The 25,541-nt window shown below is 51.2% G+C and overlaps 1 protein-coding gene across 1 annotated transcript in view; it reads right to left on the bottom strand.

The window, feature by feature from the left end:
• Nucleotides 1-4,969: 4,969 nt before the first annotated feature.
• SERGEF (secretion regulating guanine nucleotide exchange factor) overlaps nucleotides 4,970-25,541 on the bottom strand; it is a 191,574-nt gene continuing 171,002 nt past the window's right edge. The window contains 2 exon segments of the mRNA XM_070428210.1: nucleotides 4,970-5,069; nucleotides 5,072-5,287. Coding sequence (XP_070284311.1) covers nucleotides 4,987-5,069; nucleotides 5,072-5,287 — 299 coding nt within the window. The 3' untranslated portion in view covers nucleotides 4,970-4,986.

The following is a 25,541-nucleotide window of genomic DNA, read 5'->3' as shown; positions in this document are numbered from 1 at the left end:
AAGCACGGATCTGGGTTTTTATTGCCTCGGTCAGTGTTGCAATTTGGCTCTGGGCCTCTGGTCAGGCCCTAAGGAAGACGTTGCTCTCCAGACGGCGCCCTGCAGATCCTGCTGGCTGGGGAGGGAGGCTGCCCTCAGGAAGGACGGGCATGCAGGACCTGACCTGGGACAAGCGCATCCCCCAGGGGTTCACCCGAGGCAACTTCTCCGTGAGTCATGCCATATTCACGACTCCTTCAATCTGGCCATGTCAGTCACTCCCACGCCCCCTCCCCCCCTGCCCCCCCCCGCCCCCATGCAGACCACAGTCACCTCCTCCTAGGACATTCTTGAGTCTGATGGAGCGAGAGACAGGAGTCTGACAAGTCTGGGTGCCCTACCCTGCTGGCCCAGTCTGGTGGAGCATCCTATGCATACCCCTCCCTCAGCCTGGAGGTGTCTTGGAAGAGAGCAGAGCCCTCTCCTAGGGATCTTCATTTGCTTGGGTTGTTCACTTGGTTTTGGTTGGGGATAGAGTGGGGGATAGGGTTTCAATTCTTTTCCCAGGAATTAGGGAATCCAGGAACGCTCAGGTGGAAAAGTTCCTAGCGGTCATGGTAGTCAGCCTCTGAATGGAGGCCCACAGTGGGGAGTGATCTGCCCAGGGCCACAAACAAGTGGGTGTCAGTCTCCCCTTGATTTCAGTTCCCTTGACGTCTCCCAGCCTGACCCCGAGCCAACAATCACATGAGGTGTGGTGGGGGGGCTGAAGGTGGGGCCCAGTTTTTATCTAAAAGTTTCTCATCTCCTCTCAGCATTTGCTTCAACTTCCTGGTGCCCTGTGAGGCCTAGGAACCACAGGATGGGGTCGGTGGGGTGGTGAGTACAGTAAGACCTCTGCCCAGGGCTCCTGCAGCCAAAGGACTGGCAGACCTACCCTGTGTATGGAACAGCCATTCATAAGCATCAGGGCGGAGAAGCCAAGCAGCCTCGGCTGCTGCAGGGCAGGTCACATGCCCTCTCCCTGGGCTCCCCCTGGAGGAAGTGCCTCTGGTGGACTCAGGTGGGACTCAACACAAAGCCACTTGGAATGTGGGTTTTCAGGGACAAGAACTAATGGGGAAAGGAGATCAACATACACTGAGCACCTGCTATGTGTGGGGCATCTGAGAAAAGCTGTCCAATGAGAGCCCACAATAATTCAACATGCCCATTGTAGAGGCAAGAGAACAAGGCACAGTGTAACTGGCCAGAGCCACACAGCCAATGAATGATGAAGCCACGGTTTTACACCCAGCCGGTCTGGCTCCAGAGCTTGGGTTAAGCCAGGGGTGGGCAAACTTTTTGACTCGAGGGCCACAATGGGTTCTTAAACTGGACCGGAGGGCCGGAACAAAAGCATGGATGGAGTGTTTGTGTGAACTAATATAAATTCAAAGTAAACATCATTACATAAAAGGGTACGGTCTTTTTTTTTTTTTTTAGTTTTATTCATTTCAAATGGGCCGGATCCGGCCCGCGGGCCATAGTTTGCCCACGGCTGGGTTAAGCTGTCCCTTCCTGAAGCGGGAGGTAGACTTGATAGGAACACTAGAGTTGTTAGTCCCAAATCCCAGGACCCTCGGGACCTGGCCTCCTGCCCTCCTTCATGAAGTGCCATGGGTGTGACCGAGAGGCCACTTCACATGCTCTGAACTTTCCACTCACATCTGACCACTTCACTCTCCTGCTTAGGCACCCTGTAGCCCTAAGAATGCAGTTGGCTACCTTAAATTGGCTACCAAGGCCGCCTCTCCCAGCTCCCACTTGCCTCATGCTCCAGTCACTCGGACATTCTGAACTTGCAGCAGCTACTCATATGCACTGTAGGACCTGGAACTCCCTCCCTCCACCCCTCACCAGCACTTCCCAATCACCGGCTAACTCCCAGTTTCCATTGATCACTAAGTGACCTCACTCAGAAGCAGTAGGTGTGCGGGGCCTGGGAAGGGCTTTACTCTGAGCTCCAGGCCTGGATTCACCCTTCCCAAGCACAGGCTCAAGCAGTCTTGTCCTGAAGGCCCACTGGGACCAAAGGTGGTGGGTGTGTCAAGATGGGGTACCTGCCCTCAGGAGGGGGAGTGTGTGTGGCAGGTTAGGAGGTGAACACCCCACTAGCCATCATTCTCAGGCAAGACCCAAGACCTTTGAGCGCACAACAGGGTCCCGCCTCTTCATTTTCCTTTCCTCCTCTCACATGGAGGAGTGTGAGGACTAATTCACTCAGTCTATCAGGAAAAAAATGTAATTTCTAACAATGAGTGGGTATTTTCTCATGTTGACTCCTGTGGCTCATTAGTTAACCAGGTGGATGATACTGACATTGCCTGTGAAATGGTTATGTCATCCACAGCATAGTCATCAAACATGTGTAAGAAATAAGAGCAGAAGATGGGTGGGGATACGGGGGTCAAAGCTCCCACTATCTTAACCTGCCCATTCCATGGTGACCCTAAAGGCGTAGGGACAAGTTCCTCACTGACTTTTGATGGGCACTTGCTCTGCAGCAGGACCCGTCCTTGGAGAAAGGGTTCCAGAATCCATCTAGCCCTGGTCCTGGCCCTTGAAGAGCTTGGGCTCTCTTAGGAAGGATGGGCTTGAACATCTACAGGTCTGAGAAGAACAACAGGATCAGAGGGCTCAGAAAATAACCTGGGAGACACTGTCAAAGCCCCTCACACCCCTCCACCCCCGGAGTGCTCAGTCACACACCAGATTCAGCCCATGAACTATCGTAAAGAACGCCTGTCGGCCGCTGTTAGGAGGGGCGGGACATCGGAACTGGCGGTGATGGGACGGCCTGTGGTGCCATTCATCCTTCCATGTGGACTAACTGTGCCCTGTGCTTCCAAGAGGGTCTGACTCAGGCTCTGAGTGAGGGGCTGAGGCTCAGGCTGCTGCATCACCTGACCCTTGTTTCAGGTTGGGAAGGTGCCCTGAGACACTTTTTTGTGCCCACAGGCCTCAGAAGAGGCATTAGGGCTCAGCCTGAGAGGACATGGGACTGGGTTTCTTCCAGCAGGTGCTGAAAGAGGTAGGGGGAACTCGCACTGCCACGCTATGAGAGGGTGTGGTGGTTCCTCATGCACGGAAACCCTGTCTCGGAGGTATGGGCCTACGCACCCTCCCATGTGGGACGGCCCCCTGGCCTGTGTGGCAGACACAGACCACCCAGCCTGTGGGTGTTGGCCAGTAATGGTGTGCTGGCTCCAGTATGGGCCATCAATCATGTCACCTCTGAGGGCTTGGTCACCTGGGAAAGACCAGCTCAGAGTGCACAGCGATGTCCTTCCTCCCATTTCCAGAAGCGCTTGGGGCCCCACTGGCCTTACTGGTTCCAGGAGAGGGGGACAAGAACTTTGCTGGCCCGGGCAGCAATGTTTCCAGGTACAGTACTGGGAGCAGGGCTCCGTGCATTGGTACTCAAGGCCAGCCAATGGTGTGGCAGCCTGTAGGTTCAGGCCTGGGAGGCCACAGGGTTGTCCTCATCCCCACTCTCCTGAGCTGACCCACTCTTGTCCTAGGGCTACCTCCATCTGCTTCCCCTTGTCTAGGCCCTGAATGGGTCACCTCCCAATCAGAACCCAGGGCCAGGAGTAAGGTCTACGGTCTTGAGATGGTAACTTCCCTTTTTAGGCCTTTGTTTTTCCACATGAACAATAAAAATATTGGATAACATCAGTGGTTTTAAACCTTTCTCAAGGAATCCTTGTCAAGTGAAATCTTATATGAAGTCTAATTAATATATAAATAGATTAAAATAAAGCTGCTGTGAACCAGGTGGAGAGTGGGGACCCTGATCTCTGTTCACTTGGCCTTCCTTTAGCTACAGCCCACCAGGTGGCCCCTGAGTTCTCAGGAGACTCCTAGAGCTCTAATGAAGCCGTGTGAGGCCACGAGACTAGATCATTCAGATCTTCCTGCTTTGATGTCCTGGGGTGTCGTAACTTCCTAAAGCCATCGGGGCCTAGCCCTCACAGGCCCAACCCTCTCCTGAGTCACGAAGGGAAGGCGGTGTGGGATGCGCACAGGCCCGGCTGGCTAGCTGGGGCCGCTGCCACTCAGTCCCCCAGGGAAAGCTGCTTTCTGAAACCCTCTGGCCAAAGGCTGCCAGTCACAGCAAAGAGAGAGGAAGTCTGTCCCCAGAGCCATCGTTGCCACCAGCAAGCCCGTGGCCCAGGTCTGGCCCATCCCCATTTCACTTGAGGGCCCTCTTCCTCCAGAGGTTCGGGCCTGGGGGCAGGTGGGAGCAGGGTCTTGATGTTGCTATCCCTGCAGACCCCCTTTCATGCTGTGGCCTGGCCCCCAACTGAAACTACACAGCTTGGCAACTGTAGCACACAGACTAGCTCCAGAGCCCCGCCTGGCTCAGATGAAGTCACCAGTCTTCTGAGAGCTTCAGAACGGTGAGTTCTAGAGTCTAGATTCTGCCTGCCCCAGGTCTTCCCAGAAGTCTTGTCTCCCCTCCACTTACTCATCTCCACTTCCTCCCCCGACTCCAGAGCCTTCCTCCCTTGGTCCTAGTCATCAAGACAAGAACCTCTTCCTGCCCAGGTATCCAGGGTGCCTGGATATCGTTGAACCAAAAGCTACATGCTCTGGGCCCTGAGGATAAAACCCAGGAGAGGCATGCGCTGCTCTAAGCACGACTAGGAACCCTCGGCCTTGCTGAATCAAAGGCTGCTGGACCGGAACCACCATAGGGGATGGGCCTGGTTTCTGTCCCCACCAGGTAGGGAGGGCCTGGAGCTTTCCTGAGGCTTCCCATGTCCAGTGGCAAGGACCTAACCCTCATTCTCCTCTGCTGGGTGGAGAGGATGTGTGTCCCTGAGCCCAGACACTGGGCAGGCAGCCTCCCATCATTCCAGCCGGTGGTCAGCCCAGCCTAGTGCCTCCTGAGTCCTCCTGGCCAAACCCACAACCTGAGAGCAATTCCCCAGGAGACTCTGAGTGGGGACAGACACTTTATTAAAGGGTCACAAGCCCCCCATCTCTGCACCTGTCAGGGTGGCTTTGGGTAGATGGTCCTGGTTGTCTTTCCTTCCAGTTGCTTTGTCCGTGGCTTCCTGAGATTTGGCGTCCTCGCTGGCATCTGGGAAAGGGAGGGCTGGCAGCTGGCAGAGGGCCAGGGAGTGGCCAGCCCCACAGCCCACAAGGAGTCCTGGTGACGACTGCAGAGCCTGCACAGGCTTCGGGGCTTGGACGTCGGCTTCGCTGCTGTCCCCGCACATGCCGTGCTCGTTCCAGCCCCAGGAGTAGCACACCCCGCCTGTGAGGGAGAGGAGAGGAGATGCTGGAGAAGCCGTCTGGGTTTTGAACAAGGGGCTGGAACACTCCCCTGGGCCACAGGCTTCATCATAACCCCAGTTTACACATGAAGAAACCAACGCTCGGTGACCCCAGTGGCGTGCTCACTGTCCCTGCTCCCATCCCGCCCGTGTTTCCCACTCGCACCAACCCACACGTGCTCCTGCCCCAAACCTGGCCCTGCCCTCAGTGTCACTCCCCAGCAAGTGACCTAAGACCTGAAAATGCTGTCTCCAAACATATCTCAAATCCTCCACGCCTCTCCATCTCCACTGCCACCCGCAAACCCAACGCCATTCTCCCTCATGGGGCTGCTCAGCATCCACTCGGATCTTCAAAGACCATCCAGGGACCTCTGAGCCTGCGACTCTAATCCTGTGACTACTGCTCAAACCCTCCAATGACTTTCCACCTTCAGGACCTTTCCTTGGCCTTGATCATCTTGCTGGCCTCCCCTTGTACAACTCCACCCTTACCCTCTACATACCAGAACCCTGCCTTCTTACAGTTCCTTTAATATGCCTGTGGGGCCTTCCTTTCTCTCTAAGTCCTAGCTTTACTGGGCTCCTGACCTCCTCCTCATCCTTTGGATTCCAGTTGAAGTGTTGCTCCGAGGCCAGATTCCCCAGCTGCCGAATCCGATTGCGATTCCCGTTACTGCCCTTGTACTCTGCCAGCCCAGTACGTGGAGAGATGCCATGCATAGTGATGTGTTTACTATCCCCTCCTCACTAGATCGTCCGCTCACTGCTGAGTCTCTAGCACAGTGCCTGGTACACAGCTGGTACCCAATAAGGGTTTATTGACTAGATAAGAGATTGAATGAATTAGGAGCCACACTGCAAGAAAGCATCAGAGCCGGCACGCAAGCACAGGCCTCTCCGACAGCCCGTCAGCTCCCACCCACCACAGCACCACCTCCTAGGGTTTGGACACATTCCTAAGGCCTAAACTCACATTTTTCTGTAGTTGTTTAACATTTTTTCTTGATATAAAAGTAATACATCTTCATGGAAAATATGGATGAGTGTAAAGAAAAGCAGACTTCTAGAATTTTGCCCACTACAAATATTTTAGACAGCTCTTTCAAACTTTCATATATGAAATTTGTAAATATTTGTGTATATTTTGTCCTGGTTTTACCCCTTAACATTTTTCCATGGAATTCAAATTATTTAAAAAGTAAATTAAAAATAACTTGTTTGAAATTTTAAAATAGCTCAATATGCAAAAAGGTACAAAAAATAATTAATGAACAGAAAAACACAATATCCCCATCAGATTTAGAACATTAGTTAACATTTTGCCATATTTGCTTCAACCCTTCCTTTAAAAAAGAAAAATCAATCAAGCTGGTATACAATATTTGCATGTTTCTTTAATATTTTCCTACATATATATTCTTAAAATACTATGTAATATTTTTAGTTTGTTTATAGTATCATGCAAATACATATCATTTTTACGACTCACTCTTTACACAGCATAATTTTGAGATTTATCTGAGCTGATAGTTATAGATCTGGTTCATTTATTTTAACTTGTATAGTGTCCAGTTATGTATAAATCACATTTTGCTTATCGATTTCCCTTTCCTTATACATTTTTAATTATTTAATGATAATCATTGTTGCTATTTTATCAGATAATATCATATACTGGAGGGCTGGTGCTTGGGATTCGTGCACTGGTGGGGGGCGTGACCTGCAGGGCGTGACCGCTGTGGGAGCGCTGCTCATCCAAGTCAGCTGAGCGGCTGTGGACCTGCCCTCTGAGCTGCTGCTCCCTGGTCCAGCATCTTCCGTGGAGTCAGAGCACTCGCCTCTCCCGGGGACCCAATCAGGCTGAGCCCAGAGACAATAGCATTGAGAGGCGGCAGAGTAGGCCTCAGTCCAGCCTCCCAGCCTCCAGGGTCAGCTCTGAGAGCGCGGCAGTGGTGCTGCGTGGCCTGCAGGCATCTGGAGGAGGATGTCTGCAGGGAGCAAGGAGGAGGAGCCTAGGGCAAGGAGGCAATGATCGCAGTCCAGGTTCCTGCCCATCAGCCTGGGGTTCCACAGTGGGAGCAGCCACTTATCCTGGTCAGCCGAGCGGTGCTCCCACTATGGTAGCACACTGATCACCAGGGGGCAGCTCCTACATTGAGCATCTACCCCCTGGTGGTCAGTGTGTGTCATAGCGACTGGTCGACTGGTCATTCTACCATTCAGTCACTGGGCTTTTATTATATAGGATAATATTATAGTACAACAATAATACTAATATTGTTACTATTATAAACAGCACTGCAATGAACATCCTTGAACATGTCTTCTTGTACAAATTGGTGTTTGTGCAGAGCTGATCCCTAGAAGTGAGTGTGGTAGGATCACATCTAATTTTACTAGCTCTCCACAGAGGCTGCAGTCATGTACAGTCCCATCAGCAATGGATATGAACTTGTTTCCCTCTATCTTTGCCTTTAGACTCTTGCTATTCTGGTAAGTATATTTAATTCATGTGCATTTTCCTGACTACCAGTGAGATGCATATCACTTTATGTTCATTAGCCCTACGTTGCCTTTTCTAGGATTGCCTATATCCATTCTTTGCTTGTTTTGACCTTTGATTGTTTGCCTTTTTCTTATTGATTTGTAAGTTTTCTGTGTGTATCTTTTATTTTTATAATTATTTGTTGTTAAATGTATTTCAGGAGTTGTGTGGCGTAGCTCTTGTGGTATGTCTCTTTGTTTATGGTGTCTTTTTTTGCACAGGTTTATTTAAAATGACTGCCTAGCCCTAGCTGGTTTGGCTCAGTGGATAGAGCATCAGCCTGCGGGCTGAAGGGTCCCAGGTTCGATTCCAGTTGAGGGCACATGCCCAGGTTATGGGCTTGATCCCCAGTAGGGGGCATGCAAGAGGCAGCCAATCAATGATTCTCTCTCATCATTGATGTTTCTATCTCTCTCTCCCTCTCCTTTCCTCTCTGAATTCAATAAAAAAATATTTTTAAAAAATAAAAATAAATAAAATGACTGCCTAATTGTCCATTTTGGAGATTAAACAATTTCCTTAACCTATAGTCTATTGTCAGATAAGTAGGTTGTTTCTAATTTTCCATTATTCTGTATAACATTTTTATGCATGAATCTTTGTCTATCTAATTATTTTCTCAAATTAGACTCTTACAATGGGAATTCCTGGCCAGAGAGCATGGGCATTTTCAGGATTCCTGAGTCCTGTTCTGAGAACTGCTAGACAACTTTTCAGAAAGGCCACCTGCTATACTTGCAGCAGTCTGGGGGAATCTGTTTCACTCCACACTGCCAGTATTTATGAGTTATTCCAGTGTTTAAGAATCTTTCCTAATTTGAAAAGAACAATGGTATCTCATTCTTTTAACTTGTATATTTTATTACCATTGAAATTGAAAATTAATTCTTATGTTTTCTCAGGTATTTGTATTTCCTCTTTTGTGTACTGTCTGCCTGGCATCTTTTTCCTGTTTAGTATAGAAAAGTTTAAGTGCTCAGACCTCAGAGTCAGATGGCCTGGGTTCAAATCCCAACTCCTCCATTTATTAGCTGAGCATCCCTGGGCAAGTTATTTAGCTTCTCTGTGCCTCAGTTCCCTAATCTGTTAAATGGGGATAATGATAGTACCTTTATCATAAAGTTGTTCACAAGGACTAAATGAGTGAGTATGTGTAAAACAGAATGGTCCCTGGCACATGGTACCATATAAATATTTGCTATTGTTGCTGTCATTAAGAGTCTTGTTGTTTTAAATATTTTTTAAGAATATTAATTTTTTCTCTGTCATATCTGGCATAAATATTTTTTTCTCAGTTTGACTTAAAATTTTGTTTTGGGCCTTGATATAAAACGTAAGTTTTATGGTTTTAAGTATTAAAATTTATTGATCTTTTGTAATTTCTTCCATTGTTTGTAGGAATTGAAAGCCTGTCTGTATCTAGATCAGAAAATATCCTTTTTGATGTTTCAATGATTTCAATTTTGTACTCTTTTTAAAAAATTGATTTCAGAGAGAGGAAGGGAAAGGGAGAGAGAGAAACATCAATGATAAGAGAGAACCAGAGAATCATCGATTGGCTGCCTCCTACATGTCCCACACTGGGGATCAAGCCTGTAACCCAGGCATGTGCTCAGACCAGCAATCGAACCGTGACCTCCTGGTTAATAGGTCGATGCTCAACCACTGGGCCACACTGGCCAGGCTCAATTTTGTGCTCTTTACATCTCACTCATTATCCACTAAAACCCTGTCTTACAGACCACCCTTTCAACAGAGGGAGGCGGACAGGCCCAGGGTCCCCCTTCCCCTACCCTTTCCCCAGTGGGAAGGCAATACTTGGCCAAAAACTTGGGTCTGGGGAACACAGATGCCTGCCTGCTGGGCCCCCAAGTGAGAAGTGCACACAGAGAGGATGCACCCCAGGCTGCAGCTCCTGCGGTGAAGCGGGATGTCAGCCAGGCTGAGCTGAGTTGTGAGGTGGGAATACAAGAGGCTTGGTACCTTCAGACCAAGCCCGGCACCTGGTGTGGGCCTGGTGCCCAGCCCTGGTGAGTGGCACCAGCTGACGGTCAGCGGGAATGGGGGCAGGAGGAAGGCAGAGCTGACCTACCAGCAGGACTGGGCACAATGGGCAGCTGGCAGGTCCCTTTCCTCCTGCCAAAGGAAACACGCTCTGAGGAAGCCTCGCTCCGGGCCGGGGTAGCCGAGGCCTTGGGCCAGGGCTTTCATGCCCACTGGGTCTAGAGGCCTGGCAGAACCCCAGAAATATCTGCCCCCAATACTTCCGAAGAAGCTCACTTGAGGTTAGGTACTTTATCGTCTCTATCTCCTTTAATACCAACAGCCCTATGAGGCAGCCGTGTTTTATAAATTGTTCTCATTACATAGACGAGGAAACGGAGGCCTAGGACCACTGAGGCAGTATGGCCACAGAATCTGTACGGAACTTTGCGTGTTCTATATCAGGGCTTCCAAAATAGCCTATAAAGGCAGACAACCAATATTTCAGGTCTGAGGGGTTCATTTGGTTCCTGTCGCATCTTCTTCTTCATTATCATAACCCTTTAAAAATGATTCTAAGCTCACAAGGCCATATAACACAGGCCACGGGACAGATCTGGCCAGTGGCTCCTACGCTGCTGGCCCCTGGTATATATGTGATATATTTACCTCGGGCTGTGCTTGCCATCCTGGGTCCCACATCCACACACAGCTGTGTGACACTGGTACTGAGGTCCCCACTAGCCTCAGAGGGTTGCCAGGAGGACTGCATGAGAGCTGGTTACATATATAAATAAAATGCCCCAGCACAGCGCCTGACACATAAGTGACAGCTCACGCCCACATAAGAGGCAGGCCACATGGGGAGAGAAGAAAAAGGCAGAGAGGAGAGGGAGGGGCACCGCCAGAGGGGAAGGCCTGGGGTAGAATGACAAGCGTTACGAAGGTTGTGAACACCTTAAACAAACTTTGGAAAGTGAGAGACTGGCTGCCCCTTACCAGGACTCACAGCAGGACACCTTTCAAGACTGAGCTCCTCCAGCATTTTAGCAGAGGCTCCTGCCCCCACACCTCTTAGGGCCACCTTTTCAGGGGCGCAGTGAAGACAGGAAGGGCCTCTGGACTCAGCACGATGCTACCATGTGGGCTGTTCTTATGTAGAAGGGGTGGAAGGAGAAGGTCTCGCGCCCAGTGTTTGAAACAACTGCGGCCAAAGCTGAGGAAGCAGATTCCTGCTTTTACAGAGGGCCCTCTGCACTGTGCCCGGCATGTGCCAGGTCCTCGAGGACACTGACATCCCACCTGACTGACCCAGATCTGCGTTACTGGCCCCCGAGCCTTGGGTGGAGAGCCTGTAATCACAGAGGGATTTCCTAGCCTCTCAGAGTTCAGGCCTCCTGCTCATGCGGCTCAACAGATTTGGCCTGACCAGGATGTGACAAGTGACGGAGCTCATGGCCCACCACACTTGCGTCAGCCTCAGAGCACTGCAGGCAGCGGAACCTCGGGACTGGCAGGGTCCCTGGCACAGGACAGATACAATACCCAAATCTGTTCAGGCCTTGTGGCACCTGCGCGAGCTTCTTGGCAACCTGGGTCCTCACAGGGCCTTATGGTGCTGGGACTACAGCCCGACAGGGAAGGGCCTTGCCAAGGAGGGCAAACACCTGCGCGTATGTGGTAGAGCTTCCTGGTGGTCCCTGACCCACAGAATGAAAACTTCCCAACCGCTCTTGTAGCTGGTTGGTTCTGTCATGGCTAGTGCAAGCTGGAAGGTTCTGCAACAGCTTATGGTAACCTGCCTGCAAAGGCAGATGGCATGTCCCCCTGACCCTTCTTCTCTGTCCCTTCCTTCCTCTTGTCACTGGGACTGTAGATGTGATAGCTGGAGCTCTAGCTGCCAGCTCACACGATGAGGAGGAGGGCTTCAACCTAGGAAGGGTGCTTCTCAGGTTCATACAAATGTAACCTTGGTTCCCACAACAACTCTATGAGGTGTTATTATCTCCACTTTACAGAGGAGGTAGCTGGGCTCAGAGAGGTGAAATAACTGTGGTCCTATGACCAGTCTAGCCAGGACTAGAATCCAGGTTTCCCAAGTTTCAGGTCCTCCGCTAGTTCAAACCATGTGAAAGTGGTAATATAATCAACAAACACTTGGTGTGTACCAGGCCCTGTGATAAGCATTTTTAAGTATTTATTCACTGAATCCCCAACACAAGCCTATGAGGTACAATCTAACATTACCCCCATTTTCCAGAGAGGTGGCGAGAACTGTGCAAGGTAACATGGCCAACAAGAAGCAGAGCTGGTCTCAAATCCAGGCAGCCTGCCTCCAGGACTCTTCTAGCACACGGTCCCTCCAGCAAAAACTCTGCCTCCCAGGCAATGGAGAAAAGGTACAGAGTCATGGCCCACCTGTGTGGGGACCAGCTCAGCAATGGAGGGCAGAGCCCTAGCTGGCGAGAGAAGCGCTCTGGGAAGCAGCAGAACCTCACCGAGCCTGTGAGAGCTGCGGCCAAGGCTGAGGAAGCCGAGGAGGCCGAAGAAGGCCTCCTGCACCTGGTGGGGTGGGAGAGGAGGGAGGGAGGGGAGGGGGGAGATTTGGGAGTGGAAAAGTCAGGCAGCTAATGGTTCACCTTGTCTCCTGTCAAAGACCTCACAAAGACCTAGAGCTCTTCTGTGGAGAGAGAGCAGGGGTGAAATTGGAGCACCTCACGGAGAGGAAGGCTCTGGACTCAGGAAGCTGGTATATGTCACTGTGGACACAGCTGATCTCAGAGCCTGGCCACTTTGGGAAAAACTTCTGAGTGTGCAGCCACCTAAGCTCAAGGGGATGCCACCCTTTTGGCAGTAATTGGTAGGTCGGTCCCTAGGGTTCTGCTGTGAGCAAGAAGCCCAGAATCCAGGCCTCCGAGGTGCTCTGGTCTGGGTGGCAACTTCAGGAGAGAAAGAGGTCCAGGCCCTCCCTCCCTCGCCTGGACAACAGACAGCCACTCTGCGTTGTAGGCTGAGGCAGCTGGCCTGGGCGAGGGCAGTTGGGCTAACACAGCATAGTCTGGGTCCGTGGTTGGCAAACTGCGGCTCTCGAGCCACATGCGGCTCTTTGGCCCCTTGAGTGTGGCTCTTCCTAAGCCTTAGGAGTACCCTAATTAAGTTATTAACAATGTACCTACCTATATAGTTTAAGTTTAAAAAATTTGGCTCTCAAAAGAAATTTCAATCATTGTACTGTTGATATTTGGCTCTGTTGACTAATGAGTTTGCCAACCACTGGTCTAGGTCATCCCCTGGACAATTAATTCTCTGTCTCCCTACCATCGATGAGACCAAAATCACAGTGGAATGTGGCTGCTTCTCACCAGCCAAGTCACCTCCTGCAGAGGGCTTCCTAACTGGTCTCTCTCTGCTGCTGCCATTGCCTCCATGGTCTATTCTCCACACAGAGCCTGAGCGATCCTGTAAAAACCCAAGTCAGACGCGGCACTGCTCTGCTCAGAATCCTCTTCCTCAGATAAACAACAGCTGGTCGGTCTCCAGCTTCCTCCCTGACCTCATGTCCTATCATGTTCCACCTTGTGGACATCACCATAGCTACACTGACTTCCTGCTCAAACAGTACTCACCTCAGGACCTTCGCACTTGCTGTTCCTGCTATCTGGAATGCTTTCGCCCATAATAGCCACAGGTTCACTCCCTCATGTTGTTCAGCTATTTGTTCAAATGTCACGCTATCTGAGAGGCCTTTTCTGATAACATCATATAAAACAGGAATCCACACCCCTCCCCATCTCTATCTCCTCACCTGCTTTATTTCTTTATATTTTTTTAAAACTATTTGTTTATTATATCTCTCTCCTGACCAGAACACAGCTCTTTGAGAGCAGGGACTCTGCTTCATTTGCTGCTGTATCCCAGCACCTGAAACAGTGCTTGGCATTTATTAGTGCTTAATAAATACCTGTTGTGCAAATGAACAAAAGAGTGAATGAACAAATGAATAAGTGGCTAGCAAGAGAATGAAGCTGTCTTATTCTCTCAAGCGGGCTAAACGAGTGCCCATGGGTGTAGGGTGTGGCTGCCAAGGGAAGGCTGATTTCCCCTTACCGTCAGGAAGGACCTGCCCTGCCCCCGGAGGTTCTGTGTCCCCAGCTGGCAGGGGCATTGCTGCAGTGGGCAGAGTCTGGGGTGAGAAACAAAAGTCATTCGGATCCTGGGAATCTGTGTGGTGTGTGGGTGGGTGTGAATGTGTGAGAGAAGGAAGGTAGAGGCCAAGGAGCCAAGTAGGAGAGCACACACCCCGGTCCGCAGGTGGCTCCCACAGACCCACTAGAGGAGTGGCCTTGGTTCAGATGGTAAATAAGAACACCTTAATTTCTCGGTTTGCCCTCACAGTTCTCATGCTGAGGCTGCAAGGCAGGGACTGCTCTAGAACCTATGTTAGAACCCCATAGCTCAGAAAGTTGCTCAGTCCTCTTCATCAATCTCTATCCCTTTACATAAGAGGAGACTGCGGCCCCGGGTGGCAGTGTGGAAGGTCCGCCTCTACACACCTTCCCACCGCTCTCCACCCCCCTCTGCATTACTGCAGGCTCTGCAGTTTTGATGGTTCCACAGCCCAGAGAGGAAGGTATTAGGATCAACACTGTATGGAAGAGAAAATTGAGTCTGGGAGAGGTTAGGAAACAGCCCAGCTGGGAGAGGCAGAGGCCAGCGCTCCGCACCCTCAGGCCCCACCGCCCCCCCACCCCCCAGGAGTAGGAGTGCTGTGGCGGCTGCGGGTACATTTCCTCAGTCACCTGCAGAGAGAGCGTGCTGTGGCACGTAGGCTCCACTGGGTGACTATTCTTAGATCGAGGGAGCTAAGGATGATGGATTTAGAACTTACGAGGTGGAAACATGTTGGCCTGTTTTATAAACAACTGAAATCCTCCCCACAGACTCCCTTTCTGAATTCTGCATTCTCCATTAGCATTGCTGGCTTGCTGGGCTGCTGGGCTGTACTGGGAGAGGGACAGAAAGGCCACTAGCCCTTTCGAGGGCCTGCTATGACCTCCTGTGGTGCTAAGGACTTTTGCATGGCCCACCCCGTTTAAGAGCAGCCCTGGGTATTGATCACACTCTACGGAGGAAGAAACCGAGGCTGGGGAGGACCAGAAATGAGCACTTCCTGGGCCGAGGATCCAGGGCTGGCCTGTGAGGCACAAGCCTGACGTGGAGTCTGGGGCTGCCAGCAGTGGTCTGGCCCTGAGGATGGAGCAGCAAGGGCACTGCATGGCACCTTTGGAGTTCATTCCCGTTAAGTGTTTGCAGATAGCAATCCCATCCTCTAAGATTTCCTCACTCCAGGTGACATTATCCTCCCTCTGAATGGCCCGCTGGCCTGTCCCCATGACCAGTCAGGGCCCCTCCTCTCAGTAGGTTCTAGGCCGTCATCATCCCTCTGTAAGGGTGATCCTTAGAGCTGACCGAGCCCATCCCGACACACACCTTGTCCCAAAGGCTGCCTCTGCCATTTAGCCTGAGGTCACTTAGCTGCTTTGAAGTCCAAGCCCACTGACTCTCGCTGAACCCACAGCCACGGACACTCCTACACTGCTTCCCTGTGAGCTGCTGCACTATGTTTCCCATGGCCTGGCCCGTATGTGGTGTCTGGGACCCACATGGAATGTTCAGTGGTCTCCATTAAATGTCATCTTATTAAGTGAACACAGAAACCTCTGAGGGGCACCAGCAGAGGGGTAGGGACAGAAGTGGCTCCAGGGCCAAGAGTGACTGGCCTGCTGCCATTGCTGGAGCCTGGTCACTGTCCTCCCCAGGCCTGTTGGGAATCGCCAGTGTGGAGAGGAGGCTGGGAGTGAGAGCAATAGTGTGGGTAGGAATAAGCAGGTCTATCCTGGAACCCAGCCGGGGGGTCCAGATGAATCCACATGCAGATGAGAAGAGTAGGGTTTGAGAGCTCACTGAGAAGCCACTGATGACACAAACCTGAGAAGGAATTCTCCCTGGGGTCTCCAGTCACTTAACCAACACCTACGGAGTGTCTACTATGTGGTGGGGCACCCAATTCAGTTCCATCTACTCAGTATCCTCCCCTCTAGCCACACCAATCTCTTTGCTCTCCCTCCAACTGGCCAGTCATGCTTCTGGCTTCGGCCTTTGTTCTGGCTGTTCCCTCTGCCTGGAACCCTCCTCCCCAGGTATCCACATGGCTCCCCCCCTCTCTCTCTCTTTGGGTCTTAGTTCAATGTCATGTTCTCAGAGAGCCTTCTCTGATCACTCAACCCCACCCTCCTCTCCCACCACACTGCTTTATTTTCCTTCCTAGCATGTTACCACCCCACCCCACCCCCCATCATATGCTTATTTATCTGTCTCCCCACTAGAACGAACAGCTCCGTGAGAACAATTTCATTTTGTTCAACTGCTGTATCCTGGCACTTAGAACAGTTGGAGGTACATAAAAGGAGCTCAATACATGTTTGTTTTAGGGATGAACATGTGTCATTTGCCCCCAGAGGAGCTTAGTCCCGTGAGAGGAAGCCAAGATAAGGAGCAGGGCGGGCTGTCCACAGGGGTCACCAATCGAACGGAACTGTGTGTGGAGGGGTAGTTGGGGCAGCCCGTGTTGAAGGGACTTGAAGTTCATAGAGAACCTGCAGCCCCAGCTGGGGGAAGGCAGACATTCGAGCTAAAGACTGGAGAGATTCCACTCCAGCTCTGGGACCAACGCTGTCATGGTAGGCCTGGCCAGGAGGAGTGTGGGAACACTAGCTCAGCACGTGGTCTTGGGTGAGTCACCACCTCTCCCAGGGCCTCCCTTTCTGCACCTAGAAGCTGAAGGCACCAGCTTTGCTGATCTCCAAGGGCCTTTCCAGCTCTGATGGTTCATGTTTCAGTACAATGGAGAGTACTTTCCAACACACTCGGGCTGCCATTCCATAGCCCACCTGAACCTGCTGGGCTGCAGCCTTGCTGAGCTCAAGGTGGCTCACAGAGACAATGCCCTGTTCCCAGACACTGGAGTTTCAGACTTTCCAAAGCCCCACGACAAATCCGAGGTGGGAAGATCAGGGAGTGAGATGTCTAGAAGAGAGGCGCTCACCTAAGAGCTGTACTGTGGTAAGTGATGGGGTGGTGACCCATATCAAGGCATTGTGACTCCAAGCCCTGTGCTCCTCACCTCACTAGGATCATATCCTAGGAGGAACCACAGACCCAAAGAGCCTTCCTTTAGTGGAGAGACCATCAGAGTTGGAGTCACAGGCTGGGCCCACACCCCAACTCTCACTCTTCCTGCGAGTGCTTTCAGGCTAGACCCCTGGTGTGAGTCTCAGTGTCTTCATCCACAATATGGGCTATTGCTCCTGAAAACCCCAGTGCTATGTGCGAGTGAATGGAAACCTTTTGCATATTAGAAACTACATATTAATTAGCAGGAATCCCATACATTGTGCCCACAGGTCAGGAGGAACCTACTCCATCTGTCTTTCAAGAAACCCACATCCCTGGGAAGTACAAGTCCTGGGCCACAGGCAGCTGGTTAGGGGACCCAAACGGGCAAGTCACTTCACTGTGCAAGCTGAGCTACACATGCCAGACTGGGCCTGGCCTGGCTCCAGTGCTATGGAGACCAAATGGCACCAAAGCTTTATTCCAAATACTCATCCCGTTAACAAATATCCTTCTAATATCAATTCCAGATAAAGTACTATTTAGGTTCCTCGTGTGTACAAGGAAAGAGGAGGATGGAGGAGCAAGGATGAATAAGACAGTGCCCATTTTTAAGGAATTACCAATCTCTTCATAGCTAACATTTCTTAAGCACTTACTACCTACCAGGAACTGTCCTGCATTACTTCCATATCTCATCTCACACCCATAACACCCCAACAGCATAGGAATGTTCAGGATCTCTATTGCACCCCTGAAGAACTTGAGGCTCAGGCCCACCTAAAAACAAAATGGTGGCACCAGGACTCGAACCAAGGTCTGTCTGTCTCCAGATCCCAAGTTCTTAACCACTATGTTCTATGACCTCTGTGTCGCTGCTGGCCTTAGGCAAGCATTTTCTTCTTGGGTCTCCATTCCACTATCAAATGTAGGGGTTCAATGATTCCAGTGGGTATGAGATGTTACAAACAACTGTGAGCCAAAACAGAAAGCAAGAAATGCCCACCTCAAGTGGGTGCCGAGTGGGAGGAGTGGTGGTTAGTTCCCACACCTCAGGAGGGGTTAGGCAAGGACAGCATCTGGGTGGCAGAAAGCCAAGGGCTGGTTTTAGCCACACGTGGCTCAAAGATGCAAGTTTCAGAGGAACATGGCTGACACCCGCCCACCTCTACCGATGTCTTTTCTCCCACCAAACGCACTGCCCCCCCATCTACACACTCACCTACCTCCCCAGATGGGCCTTTCCTCATCCTGCTCCCCCTACCCTTCTTCATCCCTTCTTCCTCTTCTCCTCCAGGAAGTTTTTCTGACCTTGTGGTTCTCTCCAACAGACAGAACAGCTTTAAGAGCCACTTAAACACCATTTCATCAAGAAGCCGTCATATCAATAGGAAGCATTTTCCTTTAAGATCCTGGTCCTGGGTGCATAGCTCCCTGTCTTTACAATTTGCTCTGTCTCTAATGGAGGAGCAGTGGCCCTTCTCCATCTGAATTTTTCACAGCAACAGATGCCAGTAAGGTTGCCTGGAGAGCCTGGAATTGCCATGTTGCCATGGTAACGGCAGACCAAGGTTTGGATGCTTTATCCCTGATGAGCTGCCCTGGCAGTGCCATGCCAGGCTGCTGGTGGAATCTTCCCTGGTGAACCAAAAAAAATCCATTAATGGACAAGAAACTGCTCCATGGTGCTGAGGTTTAGCTCCTGCAAACACACTTGTGGGCCACTCACTCAGCCCCTTGGCTGATAAGGAGGCCAGGCCTGGCTCTCTGCACTGTGGCTCACTCGGGGGGTAACATGGTTTTAAATGGCTCGCCAACAAAGCAGGCCCTCCCCCACTCCAGCCCCCAAATTACCACTTCTCTTGTTTGATGCCGCCAACCAGGGATCTGCCCGCGTGGACCCTGGCAATTAGCACAGCACCCACATTTGTTGGGGAATTAAGAGCCGCTGATTAGCTTAATTCCACGCCGTTTACAGGCAGTGAGTGTCAGCCTGAGACTGGCTTTTCCAAACGGTGGCCCTGAGGGTGGCACGAGTTTGAAATGGAGGCAAGGACCTGGTGAGGCAGAATGAGCAGAGAGAGACGGCAGGACTCACCCCTGGACCTGGCTATGTATCAGCCTTTGCCTCCCCTCATCCTGCCCACCTAAGGCAACTAAAGACCAGAAGAAGGTGTGTCCACATTGAATCATGCCTATATCCAAACCTAAATCCCTGATGACAGTCTCCCTGATGACACCCACTGGGAATGCCCAGCCATAGGACTAAACTGGGACTTTGGGGGGCTGGAGTCCTGAGTCAATCTCTAAATGGCTGGGCAGGACCCTGACACTCTGCTGGGACTCTCTCGCCATCCCACCACTTACTACAAAAGGGCCTGAACCTTTTATTTGTCCCCCAAGTTGCTGTCTGGCTGGAACCCCTTGAAATTTAAGTGCCCCATAATAATTTCCTTAGGAGTTCTGCTGTCAGACTCCCTCCCCCCGCCCCTCCCACCGTTGGAGGGCCCCAAATGGGCCCTCCAGAATATTGACATCCAGGATTATACAGGCCCTTGTACCTTGGATGGTTGATCCCCATCTGGACACAGCAGGTGTCGACTCTGTAGCTAGTATGGTTCCCTGGGTTTCTACCCTCTCCTGCCAGTTTGCTTGTATGCAGCACACATGACCATGTGGAGCTGGTTCACTAATATGTGCCCACAGATATGAGGGAACTTCCCGATCCCCCCATGGAAATTCAGAGACACTGAGGCCTGGCTGGAAGGCCCGGATGACTGAGCTTCCCTAGTGCAAACCCTAGCTTGCTTGAAAATGGGCTAAACCTGGTCTTCCCAGCCACTCGTAAAACATTCATTGAGTTTTACTTGGTAGCTGATACCGGGATACAGAGTGAGCCATTCGTGGCATCTGACATCAAGAAATGTACAAGCTAGGTGATTAGGAAAGACTTCCCAGCGGAAAAAAAAGTTATGGACGAGGGAAGGAAGGGCATTCCAAATAGGAAGAACAGTGGGAACAAAGGCCTCGCTGGGGAGGAGACAGAGCTTGCAGAGCTAATGGTGGCAGTTCAGTCTGGTGGAAGCAGAGGAAGTGCAAAAAGTAATAGAAGGAAGTACGTCTGGGACGATAGGTACAGGGCATATCATTGTAGATGGCTCAGGAAATACATCCTCGAAATGCCTGACTGAAGATTTTGGACTTTACTCAGCAGCCACTGGAAGCCACTAGACTTTTAGAAAAGGGAGACGCAGTCAAAGCTGTGCTTCAGAAGCAAAATCTGGGCAATAACAGTCATCATCCTTGCCGTGCTGTTGTCACCATAGATAACGTCAGGGGCTCCCAGACTCTGCCAGGCGCTTTTCTGAACTTGAGACTGACTCTGAAGGAGGGGCTCTGGGAAGATCTGTTTGGAGGCAGAGGCAGAGTCCAGGAGAAAGAGGATGAGTAGAGCCTGCGCTGTCTCAGATGGGATGCAGAAGAGAGATGTTTAGAGAGAAAGCAAGGAGGCGGGAACAAGGTGACTCGGCATCTGTGAAGCTATGGGTACAGAGGGCTGAGAGGAGTGCAGTGGCTTTGGCCAGGAGGTCAGGATGGAAATCACATGCAGGACTAGGATGGGCAAGTCTTTGATCCATAGGCCGGATACATGAATCTACAATCCAATCCCAAGGACACGGTCAAAATATTCTCTTGTTATCTTGACTTCAGGAAAACATTTGGGGAGGAACAGACAATAGAAGAAGGGCAGCAATCCCAGGAAGACTGACTCTTTCACACTCCACGTTGGTCTTATGAATCAAGCACCTGCCGGCTAGAGTGAGAGGGAAAGACCTGGAGAGGAGGTAACCTCTCCTAGCTTTGACACTTGCACCTTCTTGATGGAGGTCTTTCTGTCATGATATGCATCACACAGGGGCCGCCAGATAGGAAGGCAGCTCTGGTTTTAACCTGCCTCATTGCTGCTCTATCCTGCAGGTACCACCGGTACCCACCCCTGGGGACGAGGGCCTTCCTTCAGGTGGAAGGCAAGAGCTGCCTCCTCCGAGACAGATCTCATTCCCCATGAGCCACATGAACCCTCTGCTCTAGTCAGGAGGGCTTCCTGACTCCACAGTCTCCTCCTCCCCCCGGCCAGGAAGCTGCTGGTCCACTTCTCCTGGGCCAGTCCAAATCCTAGGCTAGCCTTCAAGGCTCAGCTCCAGTCCTCATTCCTCTGAAAACTCTACGACAATCACTCCTTCACTGAGCTACAGCACTTAAAGTGGAAGTTTCAGGGCAGGAAGGGAACTTCGAGATCCCTGGGCCGACCCTCAGCTCGAAAGTGGGCATGGAGAAGGGAAGAACTGGCCCAAGACAGAGGAAGGGCTATGGCTGGAACCCAAGTCCACAGATTCCCTGGACAGCCTCCTGTGAACTCATAGCTCGGCTTTGTTTCGCCTCTCCATGTCACAGACAATGAGACTGTCCGGGGGACGGTGCCTTCTGCATCTCTGTGCCCTGTGCCTAGCACAGAGCCCTGGACTACAGGTAGCTCAGAGAATAAAATCCTCAATAGCCAAAGGCTCGGAAAGACAACAGGTCCTGAGGAAAAGCAAGACACAGGTGAAGGCGCCTAAGAAAAACCACAGCTTCCAGCAATTCTGCACTGTTCTGGGGTGCAAGCCAAGCCCGGCCGCTGGACTGGGGGTGGGGATAGAGATGATGCATTCAAAGGGATTTTACATCCAAAAGAGATATGCACATCCAATGCCAATGTTCTAGCCCAGAGCTTCCTGGGAGAGCAGCTTGGAGCGGCTGGCAGAGGGGTCATGCTGAGGTCAGCCGCCAGCCGAGGAACATTGGTGATGGTGGCAGCAGCAGCTGAGGGAAGATTTTTCTTTTCAAGTTAAATCTTCAGATTTTAAGAGCAAAGAGAACTCTTCATAATCACCCAATCCAATTCCCGATTTTTTCAAGTAGGGAATTCGAGGTCTTGGGTAAGGAAAGAAACTTGATCGGGTCATACAGGATATCAGGGTCACAGCCAGGACACAGTTCTGGGTCTCTCTGCAGGACCACTTGTCTCAGCTGGGTCGCACCTGGGTGTGGTCCCACCTTCTGGGTCATCCATTTCTACAGTTTTTAAAATGACTACTCTAATTACTGACAGGCTGGTGGTTCAAGTTTAAAGGAAAGTATTGGGCTTGATTGACTCAGGCTCCCTGTAAAGGTGCCACTTGCTGAGATCATACAGCTAGAAAAGGGGGAGCCAAAACTCAAGCCCAGGTTCATCTGGTTCCAAAGTCCTCCCTTTCTGCACCGGCTCGGGCGGCCAGGCAGGCTGCCCCTTTGCTCAGAACAGAGGAAGAAGGACAGGACAGACAGACCTCCTGAGCCGTCAGAGAAAGTATTTCATTACAGAGGAGTCCTGGGTGAGCGCCCGCCTTGGCCCCAGGTCCTGTGCTGGGTGCAGGAGAGAGAGGAAGTGAGGTCCAGGCGTGTAGATTCCAAATGAGCAGCGATCAAGGTTGGAGGGGAAACAAACCCAGTCCTTTCAATTCTGAAGTGAGAGTGGGGTGGAGGAGCAGGAAAGGGATGGGTGATGGAACTCGCTGGCAGGGCCCTGCCTGAAGACTCTGTGGCCCCAGCATAGTCCTCTTTGCACTCACAGAGCACAGCAGAGTGCCCAACACATCAAGGCACTGAGTGTAGAGCTGAGAGTCAATGCACGGAGAAAGAAGTCTCCCATCCCCAAGGGAAGAGAGATGCAGCTCTGGTGCCTGCAGAGAGAGGACCTGCCCCCCAGTGGGCCCTGTGCCCCCTCCATCTGGAGAAAGAGCAGGAGGCAGCTGGCAGGTCCAGAAATGCTGACACAGGGGGACAGAGCTTCCAGTCCGACTTCTCCATGGCAACAAGCTGACAGAAAACTGCACAGGGGGCTGAGAATCCAGTTTTTAAATAACGACACAAAACACTCTCAGTCTAAAATTACACATGCAAAGCAATAACTCCTGCCTCTTAGCCCCTAGGAGGGGAGACACATCACTAGAAAGGTGCCTCCTTCCCTCCCGCCATTCCCCTGCCGAGGGCCGGCGTGCCCCTCCTGCTGTCTATTCTTCTGAGAGCTGCCAGGCAGACTTGCTGTGCAGGATGCACTTCAGGGCATTGCATCAAATCTGACAAGCGAGGATAGAGGCTCCACCAGGCTTGGGGCTGGCCAGGTCCCACAGCAAACAGGCTTTGGCAGCTGGCTTCCTGTCGCACCATGGCAGCGATGGCCAAGAAGAGCAGGGTAGAGACCCTTTTCCTCCGCTGTCTCCTGATGGTCAAATCCTGCTTCATCCTTCAGGGCTCAGTTGTATTTGCCTTCCTGTCCCTGAGATGATGACTTAATGGCACACACCTTCCACTGTAAACCCAAAGCCCTCTGTTTACAATTCAAATATAAAACTTTTCATTATACTTGTGCTTACAGAAGTAGACAGACGGTCTACTTTGCATTTTACTTTTGCTTACTTATTCTGCCCCCAGTAGAGAACCTGCTCTGTGATAGAGCCTCAATAAATGTTTTCTGAATTGAATCAACAGCATCAGAAAACATTTTAATTTGAGTAGCTAGAGACCAACCCTCCTTCAGTTGACACGAGTCAACCCAGACTATGGTTCCCTCTGAAGCCTTGGTGCTTGGGGAGCGGGAGCAGGAAAGCAGGGTCACCCCCCTTCTGTGCTGCTATCCTTCCCGCTGGATCCCCCACCAGTCATCTGCCAACTCCACCGTGTGCTCTCTCACAGTTTTACAGACTTCGCCATATTCCAAAGGGTACCCCAAACAAGCTGGACTAAGGATCCTGGGTTCAACTGTAGCTGCATCACCTCCCATCTGTGTGAACTCAGGCAAGTCACTGAATCTCTTGAACCTTGTCTGCAAAATGGAGACACTCCCTCCCCACGTCTATATCCTGCCCACTGCACCAGGTTGGTGAGGAACGGAGGTGATGAATCGTGAAGATGTTCTGAAAGCTGGAAGGTAGTCTCTGTGCAAAGGGAAGGTGAGTGCTGTTTCTGGGACCTATGAGACGTAGCTGGGCCTAAACTCATGAGAGACACACGGGGAGGTAGCGGCCGAGGGTCCGGGTCTTCTAATCCCTGGTCCACAGCTCTCCTCCCAACCTTATGTTGCTTTAGAGATCCCATCTAGGCATCCTTCAACTTTGGCAAAAGCAACCCCATGTTCCATTAAAATGAGAAGCATTTTGGATCACCTGCGGAGTATAAATCTCTAAAATGGAATGCAGTCCAGCTCTCTGCTTCCAGGCAGAGTGCCACCTGGAACACTCGAGGCAGGGAGTTAACTCTTCCTCCCCCACCAAGCCTTTCCTTCCAGCCCTGTCACTGCAAACTAACCCAGCCAGAAAGGTCATCCTGGTGGCTGAACCTCTGGCTGTGGCAGAGCTCAGGTCTTCTCATCGAACCTCAGAAACAAAAGTAATAAGTGCAACTGCGAATATTAGAGCAGCAGATCGGGAATGACTTGGACAGGACACAGAGGAAAAGGGTATGGCCTGTGCAGACTTCAACGGAAAACCACTACGGTCTAGGACTTGCCTTAGGAGGTGGGGACACTGATTCCTTGGGGTGTGAGGTCAGCAGAACAGACCTCAGAGAGACAACAGGAACGCACAGGCCCACTGCTCAGATTCTCACGGCAGAGAGGTCACTGAGTGGAGCCTCTCTGACCTCAGCAACGACTTGGAAAAGGAGGGAGGACAGGAGAGAGGGAAGGAAACCTCCTTGTCGAGAACCCTGACCCTTTCATGGTGTGATGGCTAATTCTGTGTCACCTTGGCTGGTCACCAGTTGTTTGGTCAAACACTCATCTAGATGTTGGCATAAAGGTGTTTTTTTCAGATGTGATTAACACATACAATAATTTTTGATGGGACTCATCCAATCAGTCGAAGGCCCTTAAGGGCAAAGACTGAGGATTCCTGAAGAAGGAATTCTGCCTCAAGGCTGCTACATAGAAACCTTGCAACATCAACTCAGCTCTTGCCTGAATCTCCAGCTCTAAGGATTCTGGACCTCCCAGCCTCCATAATCATGTGAGATAATTCTTTAAGATAAAAAAATAGGTAGATCCTCTGTGTTGTTTCCTTGGAGAACCCTAATCTGTGGGGAGCTGGGTGCTTTCATCTGAGAGATAGGTTTGCTGTTCTGATGTTGTTTACAGATGAGGAAGCCGAGGCTTGGAGAGTTAGGTCTCACGGTAAGGGAGCCCTCAGAGCCCTGGCTTTATCAGTATCCCCACTGTGGATGAGGAAGCAGGACCTCTCTGAAGAACACTGACCGGAGCAGAACTGCTGACCCCTCTGAGCTCTCCTTCTCATGGAGATGCGGTTAATGCCAGCAAGAAGCAGGGGTCTGCATCGGTTTGTTCATTCAAGCATCACAACCTGCATCTGTCAAATGCTCTTTAGGCTCCATCCTTTCCCGGAGATCGGGATCTGGAAGGAGGATCGATCGGGACTGCACAAGGACCTCAGGGTCTC

The sequence above is a fragment of the Myotis yumanensis genome, unplaced genomic scaffold (genome assembly GCF_028538775.1).
Source record: "Myotis yumanensis isolate MYYU_CA2020_CCGP unplaced genomic scaffold, mMyoYum1.0.hap1 SCAF_10, whole genome shotgun sequence".
Taxonomy (NCBI): Eukaryota; Metazoa; Chordata; class Mammalia; order Chiroptera; family Vespertilionidae; genus Myotis; species Myotis yumanensis.
This window is presented reverse-complemented; position numbering and strand designations above follow the sequence as displayed.